General features: G+C 36.2%; 1 protein-coding gene across 1 annotated transcript; it reads left to right on the top strand.

Annotated features, from left to right (window-relative positions):
• The first annotated feature begins 137 nt into the window (after window positions 1-137).
• Window positions 138-22,111, top strand: akirin. Its single transcript, XM_083138049.1, has 4 exons — window positions 138-563; window positions 14,251-14,417; window positions 15,568-15,730; window positions 21,046-22,111. Exons 1-4 carry the CDS (start codon window positions 374-376, stop codon window positions 21,054-21,056), a joined length of 531 nt encoding a protein of 176 aa, XP_082994175.1. The 5' UTR covers window positions 138-373; the 3' UTR covers window positions 21,057-22,111.
• Window positions 22,112-23,542: the final 1,431 nt, after the last annotated feature.

Below are 23,542 nucleotides of genomic sequence, written 5' to 3'. Positions count from 1 at the left end.
CTCTTTTACAATTATTGCTTCTTTTTTTTATATAAAAAAGTGTGATGATTTTAAAGGCTCTGTTAGTGGCTGGCTACTATGCTGTTCGAGTTCGAGCTGCTTGAAAGAAAAAGAACACTGAACTTGAATCTTCGTACTTGAAACTTGTGTACAAAGCGTTTTGAACGGTCGTCAGCCATATTGAAAACTTGGGTGTTTCTGAAGGTGGAGAAGGACGTTGAATATCTGAGTACATCGCTTGTACATATTCGTTAAACAGTTAACTACTTAGTGAATTTTCATTATCAAGGCTTGGATATAAGTTTGACTCCAACTTAAAAACTAAAAGTGTCATCTAGGAGTCGCTTACTTTCATAGTAAAGCGGGGTTGAAGATGGCTTGTGCAACGCTCAAACGGACACTTGATTTCGATCCGCTTCATAGCCCGAATGGAAGATCAGCAAAGAGAAGACGATGTGGCCCAATGTTTATGAGCCCTACTTCACATCGTTTACATAGACAAGAAGTAAAACAGGAAACTCGCCCGTCACCTTTTGGTGAAGTATCTCCTAAACTTACTCCTGGTAAGCAGATAGCCTATTTAAATACCTGCAACATTCCAATTAAATGCTAATTTGTATGCTCCTTTCTTAGTTTATATGATAATAAAACTATACTTTGCACCTATAAATTGAAAACAGAAGACTCTAAATTGAAGTAGCATCATCGAGAATTGTACGTTGAGAATAACCTCCCCCTCCCCCTCGTAGCAGCACAGCTGACTGTCGTACCTACAGATATGGTCACCCTGGCTTAAATTTCACGTACAAAAATATGTACTTCGCATAGTACAAGAGAAGTGCGATAGGAATATGTTCGTTTTGAGAAAGCTTGTTAGCAAATAATTCAGTACAATAGTACTTGAGCGTTATTTATGAATATGTGAATGTAATGATTTTCCATTTGAGATAATGAAGCTATGTATACATTGCATTTAGCATTCACCATATCTGTTGATGTATGTGTTTCATGAGAGATGCTTACAGTTTTAACATTTTCGCAACAGATGTATATGTCATGGTCCGGGAGTATGCAATTAATTGTTATAACTAGGTGAGACATAAAATGGGATTTGAATGTTTATACATTTCTCAAAATACTGACCCTAAGATTCATATATTCTCACCTAAACTTATGACTGTGTTCATGAACATATATACAAAAGGTAATCAAAATTGTGAAAGGAGTTCATATAAATACACAAACAGATTATTTTGTGGATATTAAGGGTCTGTCACTTCTAATATATTCATGAGAACCATTAGAAGTATTTTTTTTTCATATTAATAATCGGTAAATTTCTCGTATCGGACAAACTGATTTCTTCAAATTTACAGGAGAAATTTGGGTAACAGTAGTATAAGCTGGAGACGGATTTCTTAAAATTTACAGGAGAAAAGATGAAAAAGTACTTACGGAATTGCGTTCTTGAGGACTTTCTGAAGCCGGGGAAATTGTTTTTTAGAATCGTGCAACGTATTTTGCCTGTAAATAAGGTATTTTTCGTCGATCATGCATCTCCGTTGTACGATAGTTTGTGCCGCCATTACCGTCGACTACGTGAATCAAATGTTCCGTGCGTTCGGTTATGTAACCCCCTCACAGTGTAGCAACCACGCGGAAGTTTGACAAGATGACATGTGAGCGTTTTTTTTTTCCAATGTAAGGTAAGACTCTAGTTTACGTCCTTTTCCTAAGCAATACGTGTCATATATCGGAAAGCTTATTTTATAAGGAATTCAACAACGTAAATCCCAAAGCGAGCAAAAATTTCCTGAAGGAGTAAATCGAGAAAAACCGATGTTGTCTGGATATGCGCAATTGAACGTAATGGGGAATTTTTTAGATGATGAAGCGCACATTTAGGGGTGAAATGAGTGCTAATGGAACCTAACCTAACAGGCCTAACCTAACCTCGTAGGCATACCTCGACCCCGTGAATGGATAGTGGGGCTATCGTGAACAGAAAGTGTAAAAAGAAAAAGGTACTTACCCGAAGAGATGCTGGGTGCCGCACCACGATCGCGCACCGCGAACGGAAAGAAGCAATCACCATGCAGATAAGGACGTAAAGTAGAGTTTAGCCTCAATTTTCGCTTAAAAACCTTTTGTGAATAGTTTGTGCGGCATTTATCGGTTCATAAGTTTGGAAACAATGCACATCAGCTGACGATAGACAACGTGAGTCAAAAATTGCCCGCCGAATTAGCAACGACCAATAAATGATTATAATGTTAAAAATAACGCTTTTTTCGTGGGAAAAAAAAGTGATCCCCAGCTTGAAAAATCTTCCGCTATGCATATGAGGTAAGTAGCAATGATTTTTATTTGAAAACAAACGAGTTTAATGTGTCTCCGGCTTATACTACTGTTACCGAAATTTGTAAGACATTAGTTTACGTCCTTTTCCTAAGGAATATGGGTCATATATCGTTGGAAAGGTTATTTTATAAGGAATTCATCAAAGTAAATCCCAAGGCGAGGAAAAAATTCCTGGAGGAGAAAATCGAGAAAAACCGATGTTGTCCAGATATGCGTGATTGAACGTACTGAGGACATTTTTCGATGATCAAGCACATATTTAGGGGTGAAATGAGTGCTAATGGAACCTAACCTAACAGGCCTAACCTAACCTCGTAGGCATACCTCGTTCCCGTGAATGGTTAGTGACAGAAAGTGTAAAAAGAAAAACTTACTTAACCTACGGATGCCGGAGCGCCGGCTGTCTGCTAGCACGGTTTTGTAAACGGGCAAGAAGGATGTAAACTAGAGTCTGGCCGAGAAATTACTTACCGAATGCAGTTTCTTTATACTTGTGGAAGTTCGGGAAAGTGTTTTCTCGCATCGTTCATTGAATTTTGACGGTAAAAAATCATGCCGAGTACGGTAGTGAAACTGTGACCGCCATTTTGCATGTTATTGAAGGCAAATAGAAACTAAGAAAACTTACTTGATATGTCGCAAATAGAGCTTATTTCAGTAAATATGCTATAACGCCCAGACACGCATTTATTTCCTTAATTTTACCACTGGTACTTACCTTTTCTGCATTGCGGAACATTCTTTAAGGTGAAGTTATGCCTTTTTCCATAAAATAGTGTCAACTTTTCATATTACGAGTGATTATTTGTCTTCCTTGTTCTGCTTGGGTAACAGACAATATGGCATGCACTCGTCATGGATCATCGCGCCGTGCTTGTGTTTTGTCGTTTTATAGTGGGTATGCAGTGTTTCAACCTTCTTAACCGAAAAATACCTACTTTTGTGTTCATTATTATGTCATCACAAACCACTGACGGGTAGCCCCAAAAAACCATTCACGATAGCCCCAAAAACCATTTCTGGCAAGTTTAGGTTGGGTTAGGTTAGGTAAGCATAGTTTAAAAAAAAAAAAAGAAAACAAAATTCTCGTAAAAAAATGCATGTTTTGAAACACTGACGATACAGTGTGACTTTCGACGCTCTCGCCATCTGCATGCACACAATGGAAACAACAGCATAATATGGCAGGCAATGCAAGTTTCTTACGTAAAAAGTGATTAATTCTTGTTCGGCAGCATTCAAATACGAAGTTTTTAGTTTCCCGTGAAAGAAAATACCTCCAAGAACGTCCAGAATGCTAAAGAAACTCATTTCAGTAAGTACTTTTCCTGTAAATCTGAATAAATCCATCCGGGCGATATCGCATTACCCTTATTTCCGTGAAATAAGCGAAATGCCACCTTCAGCAATGTTTCTCAATGCAGAATATGTGAGGATGAATATTCAAATTAAGTGAACTAGCAAATTTCAGCCGTTTGTCCGATACGAGAAATTTACCGAATAATCTTATTTATATAAAGTGAAAACTTTCAGAAATTTGCGAGTTTAGCCTTTGTTTAAGACTATTATTTTTTACAAAATTCACAAAGTAACATTTAATTTATTATCAAATAACACTTACTACAACTACATTAATATTTTTTCAATGCTGTGAACAGTGTGTAGGAACACTTTTCCAGTTTGATATTTTCTTCTAGTAAAATAATACTGACAGCATCGAAATTCATTGCACCAACTGAAAAAAATTGCATATTTATATTACAGGCCGAACTGGCATTGTAATAATGTACTAGTGGTGTTTTAAAATTGAAAGAGATGGGTACACACTGGTAGACTTCAGGTAAAACACCTAGAAGGTAGATTGTGTAGAGTTATGATGTTTGTTATGGAGGTTCACTAGAGAAGAAATCCTAGGTGGCTGTGTGATCAGTGTGTATGTTACCTTCCTTGCAGCAGTTCGCAGGTAAAATTACATATATTTTTGTTTGAATATTTTATCTTAAAACATGCTAAGTAAACTGCAAAACACGGTTATATTTGAAATTGATTTGAAGTTGCAAAATTACAAGTTGAAAATAAAAGGTTTTGTTCCAAACAGTGTATGCAGCAGTCAACAATACTCCACAATGTGATGCTCAAGTAAAATGTTACTTATCGATATTAGTTGCACTATGTACAACATTAAGTGACATCAAATGTGTCTTGTGCATCACAAGCTAAACTTTCAATGCACTACCAGAGTTGCTACACATCTGGAAAACAGGGAATTTTGCAGATTGTCTGGAATTTACCTGCATTTTTAGAGTCTGCAAGAGAAAAAGTTGCGAAATGGACAAGCAGTTCGCTTCCACTTCTGGATTCGGTACTTGTGCTTCCACGCTCAAAAAAGATTCAGTTTAGAAACTTGTTTCTTTCATTCTTGTGATTCTCAGGCTTGTGCAAAATTAAGGTTCCTTTGAATTTCTGTTATAAATTTTCACTTATATAATACTAGATACTAGAAAGAATATCAAAGTAAAAGTTGCAGTCCAGATATCGGATTGATAACTAAAGTACATTGACAATACGCTGGTAAAGTAAACGTCACTCCCGCCACTGTCGCCAAAGCAACGGAAGACCTGGCTTAATACAATGCCCTCCCCGTACTTTCCCCATGCAGTTAGTATGGAAACTGATCGCGAGGGATACATTTTGTTGTAAATGACAGAGTTTATAAAAAAAATGGTAATATGTACCAAAGGCTTGCTGACGAATAAAGGAACGTGAAGTCACATGGTTCTTTGTCTGCTGTCAGTTATTCTATTATTGCTTTGTGTGTGATTGCACATATTAGGCACATTTCCTGCCTTCTACACCACTGCGCATTAAAATAAAGTACTATTCATTGAGGTGGTAGTATTAGAAGTGCCTAAAATGGTTTCATTCAACAACCTGAATGCGAACCACAATGAATGGACACGACTACTGCCACTACTAATAATAATGACTAATAAATGCATATTGAGGTAACAACTGTATTATTATTAGCATTAATACTCAATCCAAAGTAATAATTAATACTCCATCCACACAAGCTCTATGATGGCTGTCGTTTCATGAAATTTGGTTCCCATTTACATCTTAAAGGAATAGCACTTACTAAAATATTATATTTTTCTAAATTTTTGGAAATACTGAATAATCGTAACTCGTAAATAAGCGAATACTAACCGGAAATATTTACTTCAATTTATAGATTATCAAGGATTGACATAAAATAATGTAAGTGATTTTATATATCACAGTACACAACTGACAATAGTAAACTGACAGGAATAGGAAATAATTCTTCTCCAGAAGCTTATCTTCTTGCTTCTGGGAAATTACCCCCTTCCAAGGTATGCATATCGCTTTGGGCATTTCAGGACTATCCAACAAAAGATTAAACGTGGGATAAACCTGTCGCCCTGAAATGTTGGCACCTGGAACCTACTGACTGCTCACCAACAGGAGACAAATTTAATACATGAAATGTTGCTGTTCCTCTTCCCCTATTGTTTACAATAGGAATTCTCGTCATAAAGGATTGACTTTTGTACAGTTGTTAAAAAAATAAAACTAATGTCCAATGCCGCAGAAGGAACTAATTTACCAGAATGGAGTTCTGATGCATTCCAGTGCCCTGAGTATTAGTAATAATTATTATTATGGTTATGATTGTTGTTATACAATGACTATTATAAACTCATGGATATGAACCAATTTTATTCAATAATAATAATAATTATTATTATTATTACTATTATTATTATATCCTTCAGAAGATTCTTCTACTTGATCCACCAGATAAGTGAATAGCACAAGTGTTTTTAGTTTTTTTCACATGTAGCTGGTGAACTGAAATGGGTAAATGTTTACTATCCTTCGGACACCTATAACTTCTGAGTTTCGTCAATTTTTGACATTTGTACTTACCTATCTGCTTTGCGGATCATTTTTTAACATGTATTCACGTTCCCACATCACACAAAACACCTTCCAGATGTTAGACGATACTACAGGAACTTATTAAGGTAAGTAGTTTCTTCTGTAGAAATGAAGAAATCTGTCCGAAGTATAGTAAACTAGTACCCAACGTAGTCAATTTTACATTGGAATGTAAAAACAATGGAAGTAACAATAAAGAATAATAACATAAGCTAATATTGTATATATATGAGATAAAGTGAATTATATGTTGTGATTTCTAAATCAAAGTTATCTTTACTGCTGATATTTTTGTTTGAATGATTTCAATATTTTCTCTTCCTTCCTACAATCTCCTGAAGAATCAATTGTAGAATTACATAAACTTGCCCACTTGTTAGTTATTTCGAATTGACCTGAAGATGTTTTTAGCTTCGCAGACCATTATTAATTACAACAAATTGATCTCATTCGAATGTTTTTTTTTTTTTTTTTTGCATAAAAGAGGGTAATAAATTTGAATAAGGACGACAAAATAGTTACGAATAGAGCAAATGCTGTAGACATTTCGAAGAAGTGCTAGTCGCAACATGTGCGACACCATCTGAGTAGCACTTTGCATAATATCATATTTTTCTTTCATGCTTCATTGCACCCTTCCTTCGAAGACACCTTCTTATCTTACGCATCTAAAGATGGGCAAAGTGGGTTTCCCTATGTGCTAACTCTCCCTTCATTGTTTTCGGCTCATCTTTCCAAATTGCAAGAACGCGGAATAGTGGTTCCCTTTGTTGGCAGCTTAGCAACCACCATAGCAACCGGTTGTATACAGCCAACATGGCCGCACCCATGAGAGGGACTAGCAGACGACTTTACCAGTGTATATGATCATAATTATCAGAAAGGTTGCTGACTATAGTCTATTATTTTATCGATCTTGGTCTTGTTGGCATTTCCTATAGAATTCCTATATGCAACAAAAATTTCTCCAGATGCTGTGTACTTATAAATATAAGGAAAAAAGCAGAATTTTCTATGGCACTATAAATCCGCTCGAGAATAAAAAATTGTGTATGGTTTATGAACTACTTCTGTTTTTATATTGTGGAGATCTGTTATGGTGAAACAATGTACCTCTGTTACCTTAGCCTGAAGGCTAGATGCACGTGATTGTAGCATCCAATACATTTGATGCCGATTGTAATTTTACATTTTACTCTTTGAATTTTCATGTATTCTTGGTTGTGTAGAATGAAATTTACTAAAAGAAAGTTGTGAAAGTGAATATTCATAATTAACGGATTATATATTTAATTGAAAAATGCAAGGTTCAAAAGCAAAAATCATGATGATGAACATGTCTGGAAGAAATTAATTTTTGGACTCTAAATGTCTGGCAATTTCATAATCAAAGAATCTGAGCACCCCTGACTACTCTGCGCTAATGTACAGTAGTGCATCCACTGGCATACCAATCAGACTTCCAAGTTGTGCCTATAGTTTTTGGTAATCATGGGACTTCATTGGTTGACATGCACCAAGAGAGAAAGTCTTATGGTTAGTACAACATAATCAAAATAATGTTGCATGTCAGATTTAGTACTTTTCATCATTGTTAGGGTGTGTATAATTCCTCTTAATACATTTAGTTTCTGTTTTTATAATATGCGATCATATTCATGTCATTGGTAGAAGAAACAGAACACTTACCATGTTGTAATGTCCACCTTACATTTCCCTCATCATTTGATCACCTGTGGGCCTGTCTTGTAAGAGGATTCTTTTTTTGAAAAGAAGGAACAAGATGAAAGCCCATCTTAGATACTTATTGCATCATCACAGCTACCATTGATAGGTAGAACCTTTTTATTTTTTATTTTATTTCAAGTCTAAAATATATTGTCATTTGGCCTCTTGAGTTAGTTGTGTTGTTAGATTTCTACAATTATCTGAATACTCAAAAGTCAGACTAAAAACCCTGGTAATTTTCTATCATTTTAATTATATCTGCACAGGCAAAACAAATCTTTGTCAGTTCAAAGTACCAGAATCGCTGTAGGGCGACCACAAACAAATTAACCTTGTTTGACTGATTGGATCAACACATGGGGGGGTATGGGAGTGGGTGGCGCTGTCCGATTGTTGTCGGACGTCGTGGTAAGGTATTTTGTTGGAGAAACTGAAGGAACATGGAAACAAATAGGCTCCATTGATACATACGATTTCTGTCGAATATCACCACCTGACAAAGTATCTCGCTACAATATGCGACAGAAATTGCATGCTTGGCACTCATATGGAATTGATTTTTGTTGGATGTCGTCGGACTGCAACATCCAACAAAAATCTCATGCATAAACAAGAAGAGCTTTAGACTGCAAATATGCTGCTGAAATTTTATTACTCTTCTGGCTCAGTTCACCTTATTTAATGTAGCAGTGCTAAATCATCCTGACGTATTACTGGTTTCGCACAAGTTAACATACATTTACAATGACATTGCACTATTCTTAGATATCAGGAAGGATCCAATGAAACAGGATATATATTGAATACTAATCACGGAAAAGTGAAACATAAACCTCAAATTTACTGCAACACTAGTATTGCAATGAAATTAACGCCACACACTGTCCTGACTATTTAAACTCGTGAGAGATGGTCATTAATCTCTCACTGAGTGAAGTTAATGTCCAATATTATGAAATAGAATACTACTTATAAATACGTAAATATTTTAATATATTTATTTGAATCATTCAATCATAAAAGCAAGTCACTTTCTTCAAGAATTGATTTTTTCTGCCAGCCCTGCTAAATTTTAACTTCCCATGTAGTGATTTATAGGAGGGGTGGCCAGAAAGTAATTTCCAATTAGTATGGACATTGGTTTTTCGCAAACGCAAAAACTGTGAAAAATTGTATTTGCTGCGAAGTTGTGTTTATGAATGTGCAGTGATGTCTGGACACATTTTTCGCCCGTTCGAAATATCGGAATAATGTGAATTGTTGGTATTGTTAGCGATTTTTTTTCCTTGAACAGTTTAGAATCTAAAAGTTTGTAACAGTGACTGCATGACTCATGTATCTGGAGACTGCACATAACCAGAATGAGCGTTCGATGTAAACGGTCTTGGAAGCTTGCAAGGTCTGCCAGTTACCCATGGGCTTTCGATGCCCGAGGCTTCAAAGCCTAGGCGGACAGTTCTTACTTGCTGTCTCACCAAGTGGGAGAAAGAGGAAAGCCCACCTCATCAACTAGGTGGGCATAGTAGGAGAATCAGCCCGATGTGCAGCACTCGGATTACATGGATGCATTTTTTTAACATTGTTTTCTTTATAACTGGTGGGAAATAAAGGGCTGTATACCTAAAATATAGGAAATTTTTAAGAATCACTTCACAAGCTTAGAAACTATTGTTACAGAGCTGGGACTCTAAATTGTCCCCTCATCATAAAATCACTGATAACAATTTCTTGGATACCCATGGAAATTGACATAGTTTAGTTCAAGTGAAAAAAAGCACAAAGGTTATTGTTAATAAGATAAATAGAGATCAGTATAACCAAAGTAAAAACTGCATTTAGTTGGAAAAATAGAGAAACCAGGTTATGTTATCTCATTCTACAATTTAATTCAAGGAATAAATGGTTTCACAGTTTCCAAAAATTAGTTTTATGAGAGGTCACACAAACTTTAGGGCTAAAATTTAGCTTAACTTTTGTGGGTAAAATTTAGAATAACTATACATTTCAGTACACCAGCTACATATGAAAAAAACGAAAAACACTTGTGCTATTCACTTATCTGGTGGATCAAGTAGAAGAATCTTCTGAAGGATATAATAATAATAATAATTATTATTATTGAATAAAATTGGTTCATATCCATGAGTTTATAATAGTCATTGTATAACAACAATCATAACCGTAATAATAATTATTACTAATACTTCAGGGCACTGGAATGAATCAGAACTCCATTCTGGTAAATCAGTTCCTTCTGCGGCATTGGACATTAACTTTATTTTTTTAACAACTGTACAAAAGTCAATCCTTTATGACGAGAATTCCTATTGTAAACAATAGGGGAAGAGGAACAGCAACAGTTCATGTATTAAATTTGTCTCCTGTTGGTGAGCAGTCAGTAGGTTCCAGGTGCCAACATTTCAGGGCGACAGGTTTATCACACGTTTAATCTTTTGTTGGATCGTCCTGAAATGCCCAAAGCGATATGCATACCTTGGAAGGGGGTAACTTAGCAACAAGATTTCTTGTTCCAGAGTTCCATAACAAGATCTTAAAAAATTCCCTGACTTTTCCCGGTTTTCCAGGTCTGTCGCCACCTTGTATGATCATATTTTATGAGTGTCAGAGAGACAGAGAAATTCAAATGGAGGATTCGACTCCTTCGACGCCCATAATTCATGTTAATATCGTTTTTTTTTAGTCTAGCAATTTCGTTTGCTCTATGTATTTATTTATAGAATTCCAAATACAACGTTGTCCATTTTACATTGGAATGTAAAAACAATGTGTGTTTTCACTGAGACAGGAACCGTGTCTGAATAAAGGAATTGGGGTACAGTGTTTTCAATCATTTGGTCTGCATATTAGATTTGTTTGCTTGCACCTGGTGATATAGATACCCTTCTTTAAGTTTTGGCATAGACAAATATGTATTGCCATCTATTTCAACAATTCTTCATTCGCTCACGTTATGAGTTATCTACTTCTACAGACTGCTTTAATAGAAACACGATGCAAAATATAATTGTTAGCTTGTATCTTCAGACGGGTTCAAACAGCATTTAGTTTATTCCAAGACCTTCAAAACAAATTTGGAGAATATGTGGACATAATATCAAAACTAATTTGAGAAGTTACAAAATCTAAGTTATACAACCCCAAGGCCCATGCAACTAACAAATTCAAATGTCTCCATGCGTAGTGAAATATATTGGCCCTGACTACACTGACAGTGCTGCTTTCGAAAAATAAAAAAAATGGCAGTGCTGAAGACATAGGATTTTGGGGACAAAGTTCATTAGCATTCCCATCATATTGTATTGTTGATTGCTTTTCCTTTTCATGATATTTTGAATGACCATAGTCATTTTGTACCAAAAGAAATGTTTACTTAAAAAAAAATTGGTAGAGAATTACACTCAAACTTTAATATGCCATGCCGGGGACATTCATTCTAATCACAAATTACATGCAGAAGCCTGCACTAGCCCTGGAAGAAACTGTCTACAAGGTATCTCACCTTAAATAATTGTGCAAGATGCACGTCAAGTCAGGTGTTGGACATTGCGCAAGCTACCTTCCCTGGACAAGAATCCACAAGCCTCGATGCCTGCCAGGCACTAAGAAGTCACGTGAGACTCAATGTAGTTTTCTTGATACACAGGTTGAAAAATATTGGATAATAGTTTGTGACAGGTCCACATTGACAATTGCTGGCCCCCCATGGCAGAGTGGTAGCTCATCATGGTAGGATGTGAGTGGTCCCGGGTTCGAATCCCAGCCTAGGCATTGGTGTTTATGGGTGTCTATTCATCAATTGCATTATATCACTCATCCGCATCTTTGCAATTAGCCAACAGTGGCACAAAAGCGAAGTAAAACAAACTAAATCAATCACATTGACAATCATTCCTTCTTGATTGTCCTCGCTGTCGTTGTCACTACACTCCAAATCACGGATAATTTGATCATCACAGTAATCATCATGTATGTTATGACCAATAAATGATGGTCAGTACTATGGTGGCACTTATCAAGTGTATACATAAATTTGAATAAAAGAGAATTCCTGTGTGCATCTTTTCACCCTCATACCAGCATGTCACCTAATCTGATCATGGTCAGATCCAGGAGTGGCGGTATTAAGCCTGTCAAACTTTGCACAAGAAGAGAAATGAATGCGTATTTTTTATGTTGAACTTATTTACTTAAAAGTGTGTTTTCAATAGAACATGCATTTGCATAGAAATTTTTAGTACAGCCATAAATCACTGCATTTCCAGGTAAAGTAAGTGTGAAACAAACTGATATTGAAAGCTTTATTTTATGATCATGTTCCACAACTTCTTGGATTATAAAGCAGTGGTATGCAACTCCATTCGAATGAACATCAACTGCAATTCCTCTCTTTTCTACGAGTAGAGCAACTTTCATCTGGATCATATCAAAAGTGGCAAAAAAAAAATCTTTTCACAATGTTTGTACTTTGTAAATCTAGCAGTTTGGGTTGTAGCTGGATCTCTAAAGAAAAAGTATGATGTCTGAAAATGTTAAATGAATAGACTGTTTTTAAACAAAGCTTGTGCCATATTCAAGGTTGTTTTATTTAAATCTGGTTGATTTATATATACATAGTGATTTTAAAAAGAATTATTTGGATCACTTTCAAATTAAAGAAAAAATATGTAGATTCATATATTGATCTCTAAATAACTTTTTCAGAAAGTACATGAAACTCGTAGGTGGCCACGGTGGCTCAGTCGGTAACGCATCTGACTACCATGCTCAAGGTCCCGGGTTCGATCCCCGGCCGGTTCAAATCCGGGAACTTTTCTAACGATGGAAGCGGCCCCGGCGCCCACCCAGCGTCGAATAACATGGGTACCTGGGGGGTAAAGGTGGTCAGGGGCATGATGCTGATCACATCATCCCCACTCACGACTGGGACGTGGTGCTATGCACAGGGGAGCACTTTTTTACATGAAACTCGTAATCATTCAACGTTTATTAGGTCCTTAGATAATTATCTATCCTAACATTTTCAAAGGAAAAGCATGAGAACGAAATAGTTGTACTCAAAGATGAAGCTCATAGCCCACACTAAAGTAAGTGTAATATTTTAATAATGTAAACACACTGAATTTCTGTTGCTTCACAACACAGTTATGTTTTCATGGGCAAAAGTAGCAAATATTTTGTATTGAAATACATGCAAAATACTGATTAAATTAAACTAAGTAGTGTCCTCATCATCTTTAACCTATAACTAAACACTGTGGCTGATAAAATTTAACAAACTATCATTTAAAAATTGAGTTATTGATGACTTTTGTTCAAAGTCCACTTCATGCACAAAACCGCTAATTGGGACTGGAACTACAGTTTAAAGTGGGATCTGAGCCACTATGTGCTTCCACGTAAGTTACAGTTACTGGAGAAGTCTGCTGTCACAAGCATTTTCTAAAATACTGAAATTATTATTATTATTATTATTTGTTATTTCCATAGGGTTACAATTAAGCCATACAACATTTCATTTTGAACAAAATTAATACAAATAATGACTTGATGCCCTATATAGTATAAAAAAAAATATGCAAAAGCTACATCTAAGGAAAATGTGATGAATTTACATTAGTATATACAGTGTTCTATAGTAGCAATGAAATAAAGAAAGTTTGAGAGTTATACACATTCAGAAGAAAAGAAAGAGTAAAGGTGTGTGGGTTTGGATATGAGTGTGTATGGAATTGCTGTTCGAAGTACAGGGATGAAAATTTTAAAATATATGTGTGTGGGTGGGGATGGTGAGGAGGGGGAGGGGTAAGCACTGAAAATAATATTACTGGAGTTAGAATTTATAGACATGTGAACATAGAAGACGACAGAACTGGTTTCTTGAGAAGTAAGACAACGTAATACGTGCTGTTCTCCAAATAGCACAAACATCAGATTACTAAATTAAAAATTCACTTTCACTGCGTTCCAATCTGAAAAATTTTGATGTGCAGCATAATACATCGTGTGCAAAGTTTTTACATACTTTTAGATTTTTTCAAGTAGCCTAATTAGTTTTCATTAAATTTATTCACATTTCATTCCATGCATATTTTGTTCTGTAGAAAACAGGTTTTAACATGTACTTCCCACCATTTCTACTTGATTTTTACCCAGCCTTGGTGTCTTATTTTACAGAGCAAATGGCTGCAAATATTAGAGATGAAATACGTCGTCTTCAGAGGCGGAAGCAGTTGGGCTCTCCTAGCAGCGATTGCACCAATGACTCGGTGCTTGCATCCACATCTGGCGCTCTGTCTTCACCACCTGGGAAGGTTGACAAGCCCCTGTTCACATTTTGTCAGGTGAGTTGAATCATCATTCTCCAGTGTTTCAAACTATTTGCTGAAATTTTCTTGAAACATGTAAGTGAATGTTTGTGGCATTCTGACTAATTTTACATTCATCAGTGTCAGCTACTCCTGCCACCTTCATTATAGTCTTTTTTATCTATACTCTATCCAGGGGATCTCTGGAGGAATGCCACGCAGGAAGGGGAATGACCGAGTGGATGGGGTGAAGCATTACACACTGCTGCAAGGGCTAGTAGCTGCAGTTGCTTTTCCCCCTCCACACAATCCTGTTTCCTCTCGCATGTTAATTGGTCGAACCCTCTCAAGTTGCGCAGAAACTTGCTTTCAATTTGCTTGCTCCAGAGATTACTGGGACAGAGTTTATGCAGTTACATAACAGAAGAAATAATAATTGATTTCATATCCTTATTGACTGTTGAATGCAATGGTGACCTTGTTGTATTGATATCACTGGACTTAATCTTTAAAACCTAAAAATTGCACCTGCAGATATATTCTGCAACATGGAAAAAATATGTAGTTTGTTTACTATTTCTGTATTAGTCTGTTATGTAAATGTAGATTCAATGAAACTATAAAACAGTTCTTGAATATTCATTCAAAATCAGTGACTCGAAATAGAAAAACATTCTTACAAAAAATTGTTTGAAGTAAGTCACACTGCAATTTCCACATAACAATTTTTTGGATACTTTCTCTGCAGCACTGCTGTAAAGACATAAAGTTCAAAACACCACCTTTCTACAAACCTCATAATGTTTTCATACAGTGACATTGAAAATTTGAGTTTTTTTGTTATGAATTTCAACACATTCACCTGTTACAAACTTGCTCTACATGCAAAATGTGTTCCTGGAACTCCTGCTGTTGAACCAGGATTGTTGGGAGAAAGTCCTCCCCTCAGAATGATATAAAAAATGCCACATGTGCTGGGAATTTCTTCACTCACATTATAAATGAACATAGCATTTTTGTAGACCATTACTATTGCACGGTTCTGCAAACTTTTTGTAGACATACCCTCTGAAATTCCATTACTTTCTCAGAAGTACAATCTTGACCTTTTCCCCCTGTCGTGCGTGCTTCAGTATATTTTGTATTTCCAGTTGTGCATAATCCTTTTACTGTTTTTCTCCCCTAGGTTGGCTTGATATGTGAACGGATGCTAAAAGAGCGAGAGAGCCAGATTCGTGAGGAATATGATAAAGTTCTGAATGATAAGCTTGCTGAACAGTACGATGCCTTTGTTAAATTCACCTATGATCAGATTCAGAAACGCTTTGATGCTGATACATTACCAAGCTGTAAGTATATATTGTGTTTCTGTATAGTTTTATTGGAATGCCATAAGAGTCAAAGGTGTCGACTGTTTGAATATTGATTTCAATAATTTTTTGAATAAAATAATGAAGTGAAAAAGATCAAGACCCAAACCAGAATTTCTGACATGCAGTGCCATTACTCAAATATGGTGTAGCACTGATTTGGGTTTTCAAGCCTTGGCTTTGCCTATATTTCTTATTAGATTTCTTTAAGTATCTGAAGGTAAAGTTCCCTGTGCCTATAGCACCATGACATGAAGGCACAGGCAAGGAGAAATGCATTAGGCTTATGGGACCTTTATTTTATTCGTTCTCTCGGGAATATCAAACAATTAGCCATAACTTGAGTTGATTTCCCATAAGTAGAGGCACATATATTTGGTAAATAAAAAAGCAAAATTTCTGTACAAAAACAGTCAATTTCGGGTTCAAAAGTAGTAAATAAAATGAAATTTTGCTGCTATAGCAGTGAAAAAGTGCCATATAAAATGACATTTTGGTTTTAAAAAAATTTAATGTAATCCCAAATTTGATTTCAAAACTGCACTATCACACAAAATAAACATATCCCTTCTAATAGCACATTAAATCATTACCAGAATATTAAGTTTATTCCTGTACAAAGGAGTCAATTTTTGCTTCCCAAAATTTACACCAGAAATAATAAATTTTTGTGTGAATTGCATAACTCGCAGGATACTTCAGAAAGTGTCTCATCTATATATAAACGGTAAATTTCATGTTTTAAGAGTCTTTCGCATTTTGCAGTTCATTTCGCATAATTTCGTGACAAAACAGGGTAGGTAAATGCACCTCACACCTTTCAGAAACATGAAAAATTAAAATTAGAATGTGTTATTTCATGTTTTTGTCAATAACGAAATATGCGTGCCTCTACCCATAAGGAATACATGGGATTCTGTAAATACTTATTAATCATATTTTTCAAAACATCGTGTCTAGCTTACTAATCAACTTGAAAAAGAGTTTCCACTTGCAACATGGAGAGAAATTCATACTCTCTTGCATACTAATTCCTTTTTTAAATAGCAGTGCCCAATCCGACGATATTGAAATATATGCACAACTGGTGCATAATTGTCCCTCTTCGCCTTAAGCTTTATTTCTTGTGGAGCAAGTACACTCAAGATTTAATATTTCACTACCTCTTGAAAGACAATCAATATTTATGGATGAAAAGTAGTGAGTTACAGTAATTTGCTCACTGTCTAACAATTGAAATATTAGCAAGTAACGTGAAATGTTTAACCATAAATCAGGATAATCCATCTGTATAATATTTATAAATTTCATTTATATTAGTTTGAATATCTTATTTCATGTTTCAATTTAATCTCCTTTTTACAAGAGCTGTCAATAAAATACCACCTAGTCTCATGGATTCCAGTATCCCAGCTATCATTTTGAAACTTATTGTTAAGCTTTGTTATTGAGTTTTACATTGTTTGCATTATTATTGTCCTTAAGTAAGAGAATTATTTAGAGAAGTAGAGACACTAGTGTGCTTGCTTTTGACACTGCCTGCTTCTTATGAGCCTGAGCGTAGTTCTTGCCTTGCATCGCGTCAAATGCTATTTAAAAAGTATGATGAACCAAAAGCATCTTCTAAACTCGGTGGCAATGTTTAACGTACACAAGGAGAAGCTGGATAATATCAACAGATATCAAGGAGTTCATCGAACACTGCGATAAAAGAACCATTAACCTTTGAAAATTTGAGTAGAAGTTGAAAATGTGTTTTGAAATATATCTTTGTTCGGGATTAGTACATTTTTTTATTTACAATTGTAAACATGTGTGTTACTTGATTCTGCATTGCTCTGGCTGAAAGCTGCAGTGTTATATATACTGGTCAAAAAAAGTTTTGCATATTGCAAGTTTTTCATATTCTGCATCACTGACGCCACAAATCTCCATACCTTTGAAGCGCACACATCAACCGAAGGCCAATTCAACACATAAAAGAGCAGGTACATGTCTGTGGCTAAGTTTTGAAGCATGTTTCACGTTTTAACCTCGTGATTCACCCATCAATTGTCTCTTAGTTCGTGAGAAGGGGGAGTATATAGCACTGGATGTCTTAAGGAAGGTTGTCATGGTGAGAGTTTACATTTTAGAAATGCCACGAAACATACTTTCGGCAGTGGATAGAATCAGAATTGTGACTACTACAGGAAGGAATGAAGCAAGTCGACTTAGCACATTGGGCAGGCTGTAATCAAAGTGACGTTTCCAGAGTGGGGAAGAAATTCCAGGAGACCCATTCAATAGCAGATAGGCCCAAAGAAGGAAGACCACGAAAAACAACGGCTGCACGAGACGGGCATATCAGTATTTCTGCGTGCAGTCGTCCTACGTCCACAGAAACCCAACTCCAGAAGGAGCTTCGTGAGGCCTCAGGGATCATGGTGTCCACCCAAACAGCACAAAACCGACTGCATGACATAGGGCACTACACGTAAGATGGGCTAGACAACGTGATAACTGGATCCAGGAACAGTGGTCACAAACACTGTTTACAGATGAAGTATGGGTTCGAGAACAAATGGGCAGCATTTCAATGAATCGTTCAAGGTGGAACACTTCGAGCAACAGGGTGGTTCAGCACTGTTCTGCTTAGGAATCATGTTGGGTCGTCGGACACCATTAGTTCACATACAGGGTACTATGGATGCACAGACATACGAGGACAGTGTTCTTCGACCCATCGTTAGGGCATTTGCAGAGATCGTTGGTGCATAATTCACGTTGGTGGACAATAATGCCCATCCTCACCCTGCCCGTTCAGTGGACCTTTTCCTTCGAAGGCATGCAATCCGTCAGATGGACTGACCAGCAGTCTCCCCCGATATGAATTGTATCGAACATGCCTGGCACCTTCTGAAACGTGCCATTGCAAACTGACCTCACCCACCACAAACCATACGTGATCTGATGCTCGCTGCCATTCAGGAATGGGACAATCTTCCACAAAATGCATTGGATAACCTGGTTTTCAGCATGCTCAGTCGTGTTCGAGAATGTCTACTTGTTCGAGGAGGCCACACACACGTTACTGACTAGACGGTAAGGAGTTTCTGATAGGTTTACTCACCTTGGTAATTGATATTTTTTCTTTTTGTTGCATCTTATTTTGGTTAGGAAAACAACTTTGTTTCTTTGGTTTTATCTTTTGGAATTTTCTTTAACTATGTTTTTGTGTTGTGTATTTTCATTGCCCTAGTCGGAGGTATCGACATGTGTGGCTTCTGTGATGCAGAAAATAAAAATTTTCTTATATGCAAAACTTTTTTTGACCAGTATATTTGTAAGATGCATAACCAAAGTTTCAAAAAAATAATTTGCATATGTTTATGAATTTTTAGTTCAAGTTTGAGTTTTTGTTCTAAGTTCAATTTATGCATAGATAGGCTAATGGGGTCTGGACCTACAGTTTAAAGTGGGATCTGAACCAATATGTGCCTCCATTGGGTATCGAACTCGGGGCTGTATGTGTGTGTGTGTATCAGCATGTGTAAAGATATAAAACTCCAATGAAATGAAGGATTGTGGGAATACGTATTGTAGAAGGAGTATAATAAATTTTCAATCGAAAATTACATATAAAGTATCATGTTGAATAATTATATAATCAAAATATAGTGATTTTTTTGTCCAACTAATAAAAGTTCAATGTTTGTGTTTTCAGAGCTAGTTAATTGCAATTACAATTTGCAAGAGTTAACTCAAGCACGTTTATTTTTAGATCCTTAATATTGACAAACAGCCACCCCCCACAAACGGAAAGGAATAGGTATTTATGCTTTACTTAACTTTGGGCCCCTCAAATTTTGGAAGAAATCTGCCCCGGCCACGTTTACCCCCCCCCCCCCGGGTACCCATTGATTTGAGGCTGGGTGAGCCCCAGAGTCACTTTATGCAGGGACAATCACCTTAGAATATTGGGTGGTGTCTTTATGCACATTCCAGTAGTGAATGTTCTGAAAGTTTTCATGCTATCAAAAGTCTAAATTCATGAGGAAGAGGGGATATCGGCAGTCGAAGTAAATATGACGCATTTGGTTTTTATTAGAAAGAAATATTGTTTAAAAGTAATTTTCCATTGTATCCGTTATGGAAAGTACACAATGCTGAAAGAATAAGAATCTTACATTGAAAAGACTAATCTGTACACAATATGCCATAAAATTATTCCCAATATGTGTTAATTTATAAATACAGTTATAATAGCATTGTGCAGGTGTACATCGAAACAGTGTGTCATATTACTATAGGTGGTACATATCTTAATTTGGATTCATTTCAATAAGCCTGTGGTGTTTTTACAGTGCATGGAAAAATTGTGTATTAAAATAATTTCATTGAAGTGAAGGAGATTTAGATCTTTAGTCAAATATATTTGTTGTGCATTTGGATAACATATTGTGATTGAGGTACATATTATGAAAATGATAACTAGACCATATTACCAAACAAAGCCATGCCCCATTCATAAAATTAATGACATGCGGCAATAGCTTATGAACATCTCTCTTCTGTGCATTTTATAATATTTATATCTTTTTTATGTATCTCGTTGCATATGGTGCACACGATTTGTAAACACTTTTGCTGTCAATAAGTGCTTGTTAAATGTACAGTTATACACCTTGATTATTAGCTCTTCTGATTTTGCAATTGTTTTGCATTAAGTTCTACAAATTTTAATTCCAGGTAAATATGGTTGTTACATATTTTCTATCCAAGTTTACTCAAATACAGGGATGAACCTAATTAGCTGATAGTTTTAAAATAGCAAAATTAAAATGAACATGTTTCAATAGAGCATATTAATGTAAATAGAATAATTCTACACCTTGTGATGCTACACAGTATTGGAGTCTGTTTCTGAAGTTTAATATCATACATTTCAAGACATCCTTCCCAATACTCTCAACTGCTTGTTCGATAAGACTCCAGTACTGTGTAGCATGACAGGGTGACCACTTGAAACACATTATTTTTGTTTACTACCAGTTTGTGTTGTTTGAATTAATCTCCAAGAAGTGTAGAATTATTCTATTTACATAATATGCTCTAGTGAAATGTGTGCATTTTATTTCTAGTATTTCAAAGATGTCAACTAATTATGGTCATTCCTGTACTATCAAGAGGCACAGCCTAATGTTTGGATTTCCCTGTTCTCCTGCCATAAATCAAGCAATAACAGTTAATTCCTGTGCACCTTTCTCTCTGTAGTTTTTGATCAATACAATTTTTCTTTTGTTTTCTTCCAGACTTGTCCTAAATAAGTTGCTCTTCTGCAATGCGCTCCAGCATGAAGAATATGATTCCATTGAATTTGTAGTTTATTATGTGCCTAAATTACGATAAGTATGCTGAATCCTCAAGGAATTTAGAAACAAAACGAACTATAAATCATTTATAGTTAGGCATAGTTTGCAGTATGGTATAACAAACTTTATATATAAAATGCATAAAAGTGCTCCCTGGAAAAAAAAATAATCCTGTATTTATATATATGCATCATCTATGTATGCTCTGACAAAACCAAATCTGACCAGTTGCAAGACAGTCAATCTGTACATAGTGGCTATAACACACTGAAGATAATGCCTCTCTGCAAAAGTGTGAAAGTGTGAGATCTATATATATATATATATGTATACATCTATAAATATATGTATACATATATATGAATAGCAGTGAATGGGTAAGACTTTTGACTTTTAACTGGTGGCTTGGTTTCTTTGTGATTTTTTTTTTATCCTCCACTAGAACATGAAGCCATTTCTTGAGTGAAGATTGTGCTGGTTTGAAGTGATGGAAAATTGTTTGTCCAAGTTTATAGTCTTGTGTTATGCAAGAAAAGAAAAAAAAATGTGGAGGCATTTTTCTTTTGAGAGACTGAAATAATCTCCAATTCACTTGTGATTATTGCTTTCCTTGTGTTTTTTTTTTTTTTGTTTAGCGACATCAGATATTCCCTCGGTGTTTATAATGCCATTGTAGATAAGTGTATTGTGTACTCCTGTAGGTGTTAGTACTGTCTTATCACCACTCGACAATTTTATATATAGTGAACATGGGATTTTGTTTCTATTTGTTTGTTGGTAAGGATATTGGGGGTGATGATAAAGCTTTCTGAGCGGTGAAGCTTACAAGTATTCAAGCTTCTGTGCTCATGTGTAGCCCACCTACAATATTAAATCTTGGTATTAAGTTAATTGTACTAATTAAACAAAGTAGTTGTAGTAGTTTGTAGCAAGCTCCTTTCATTGGCATGGTATAAGCTGATTTCAAGTTATTTCTTACACAAATAAAGTTTCTTTTTAACTAAAACAGGTTGTTTTTTTTTCACTTGTGGAGATAGAAAGGAGTATAAATAAGAAATCATCATCATCCTTCGCAGTTTCCTGCCTCAGGCTGGGTCAGCAAACTACAAGCTTCAAATTAATATTGTCATATATACAGGGTGAGTCAAAATTATGTGAACACTATTTGTGAGTCAAAATTATGTGAACACTATTTGTGAGTCAAAATTATGTGAACACTCTATGTGAGGCAAAATTATGTGAACACTATGTGTGAGGCAAAATTATGTGAACACTATTTGTGAGTGAAAATTATGTGAACACTATTTGAGAGAAAGTATTTACTCAAAAGTTTTCGTTATACAGAGTCTCAACCTGACCTCCAGCATGATTAATGCACTCAAACCCACTTTCAACAGTACAATTTAGTGCCAGAACACACATTTCGGGGGAAATGTTGGAGATCACACCTTTTATTCTGTCCTTGAGTTCTTCGAGGTGTCTCACTTTTGTACTATACACGTGCTCCTTTATCATACCCCATAACCAGAAGTCACAGGGTGTGGTATCCGGAGAGTGGGGAGGCCATGACAACGGTCCGCAGCGAGCAATCCAATGCCTTGGGAACTTTTGATCAAGATAAGCGCGAACGGTACAAGCAAAATGGGGCAGTGCTCCATGATGTTGAATATACCCTTCTTGTCTAAGTTGTAGGGACATGTCATCAATGGCAAACTCTTCCAGCATTTGCAAGTAGTCATCTGCATTCACCGTTTGGGTTGTAAAGAAATACGGACCAAGTACACCAGTAGCGGTCACGGCACACCACACATTGACCTTCGGAGATGCACGTTCATGCACACGAACGATACGTGGATTTTCAGTACCCCAGAAAATTGTGTTATGACGATTAACATGACCACTGGTATGAAAGGTAGCTTCATCACTGAAAATCATTTGACTAACAATGCCCGGCTTCATCCGTGACATTTCTGTCAGAATTTCACAGCAGTCTACTCGTACCTTTTTCTGCCGAGCAGTCAAAGCTTGAACGATTTGCAAGTGATATGGTCGCATGCCAAGGTCCTTGGATAGGATTTGGTTCACTGTCCTCTGTGGGATCCCTGTTTCCAGACTGCAACGTCTCGTCGATTTTGATGGACTCCGTAGTATGGCCTCCTGCACTGCATCAATGTTTCCTTCACTTCTGCCAGTTCTAGGTTGCCCTGCATTTCTGTGATAATTGTCTGCTACTGATCCAGTTGCTACAAACTTATGGTAAATGCGATAAATTGTTAAATGAGTTGGTGGTTGTCTATTTGGAAATCGTTCTGTAAACCTTCGACGCACTTCTGTCGCCGACTGCACAACTTCCATTATGCTTGCAACCACTCTTCTCTCCTCCAATGTGAGTCTGTCAGCCATGGGTACTAACAACCTGGAATAGAAAAGAAAACAG

Source organism: Lepisma saccharinum, chromosome 16 (genome assembly GCF_977018435.1).
Source record: "Lepisma saccharinum chromosome 16, izLepSacc3.1, whole genome shotgun sequence".
Taxonomy (NCBI): domain Eukaryota; kingdom Metazoa; phylum Arthropoda; class Insecta; order Zygentoma; family Lepismatidae; genus Lepisma; species Lepisma saccharinum.
Note: the sequence above shows the minus strand (reverse complement) of the source record. Positions and strands in the feature narration are given on the sequence as shown.

Bases quoted from the DNA above. Each gene is read 5' to 3' on its own strand.
- akirin (XM_083138049.1), top strand. From the start codon at position 374: ATGGCTTGTGCAACGCTCAAACGGACACTTGATTTCGATCCGCTTCAT. The intron at 564-14,250 runs GTAAGCAGATAG...CTTATTTTACAG, and splicing joins ATCTCCTAAACTTACTCCTG to AGCAAATGGCTGCAAATATT. The intron at 14,418-15,567 runs GTGAGTTGAATC...TTTCTCCCCTAG, and splicing joins CCCTGTTCACATTTTGTCAG to GTTGGCTTGATATGTGAACG.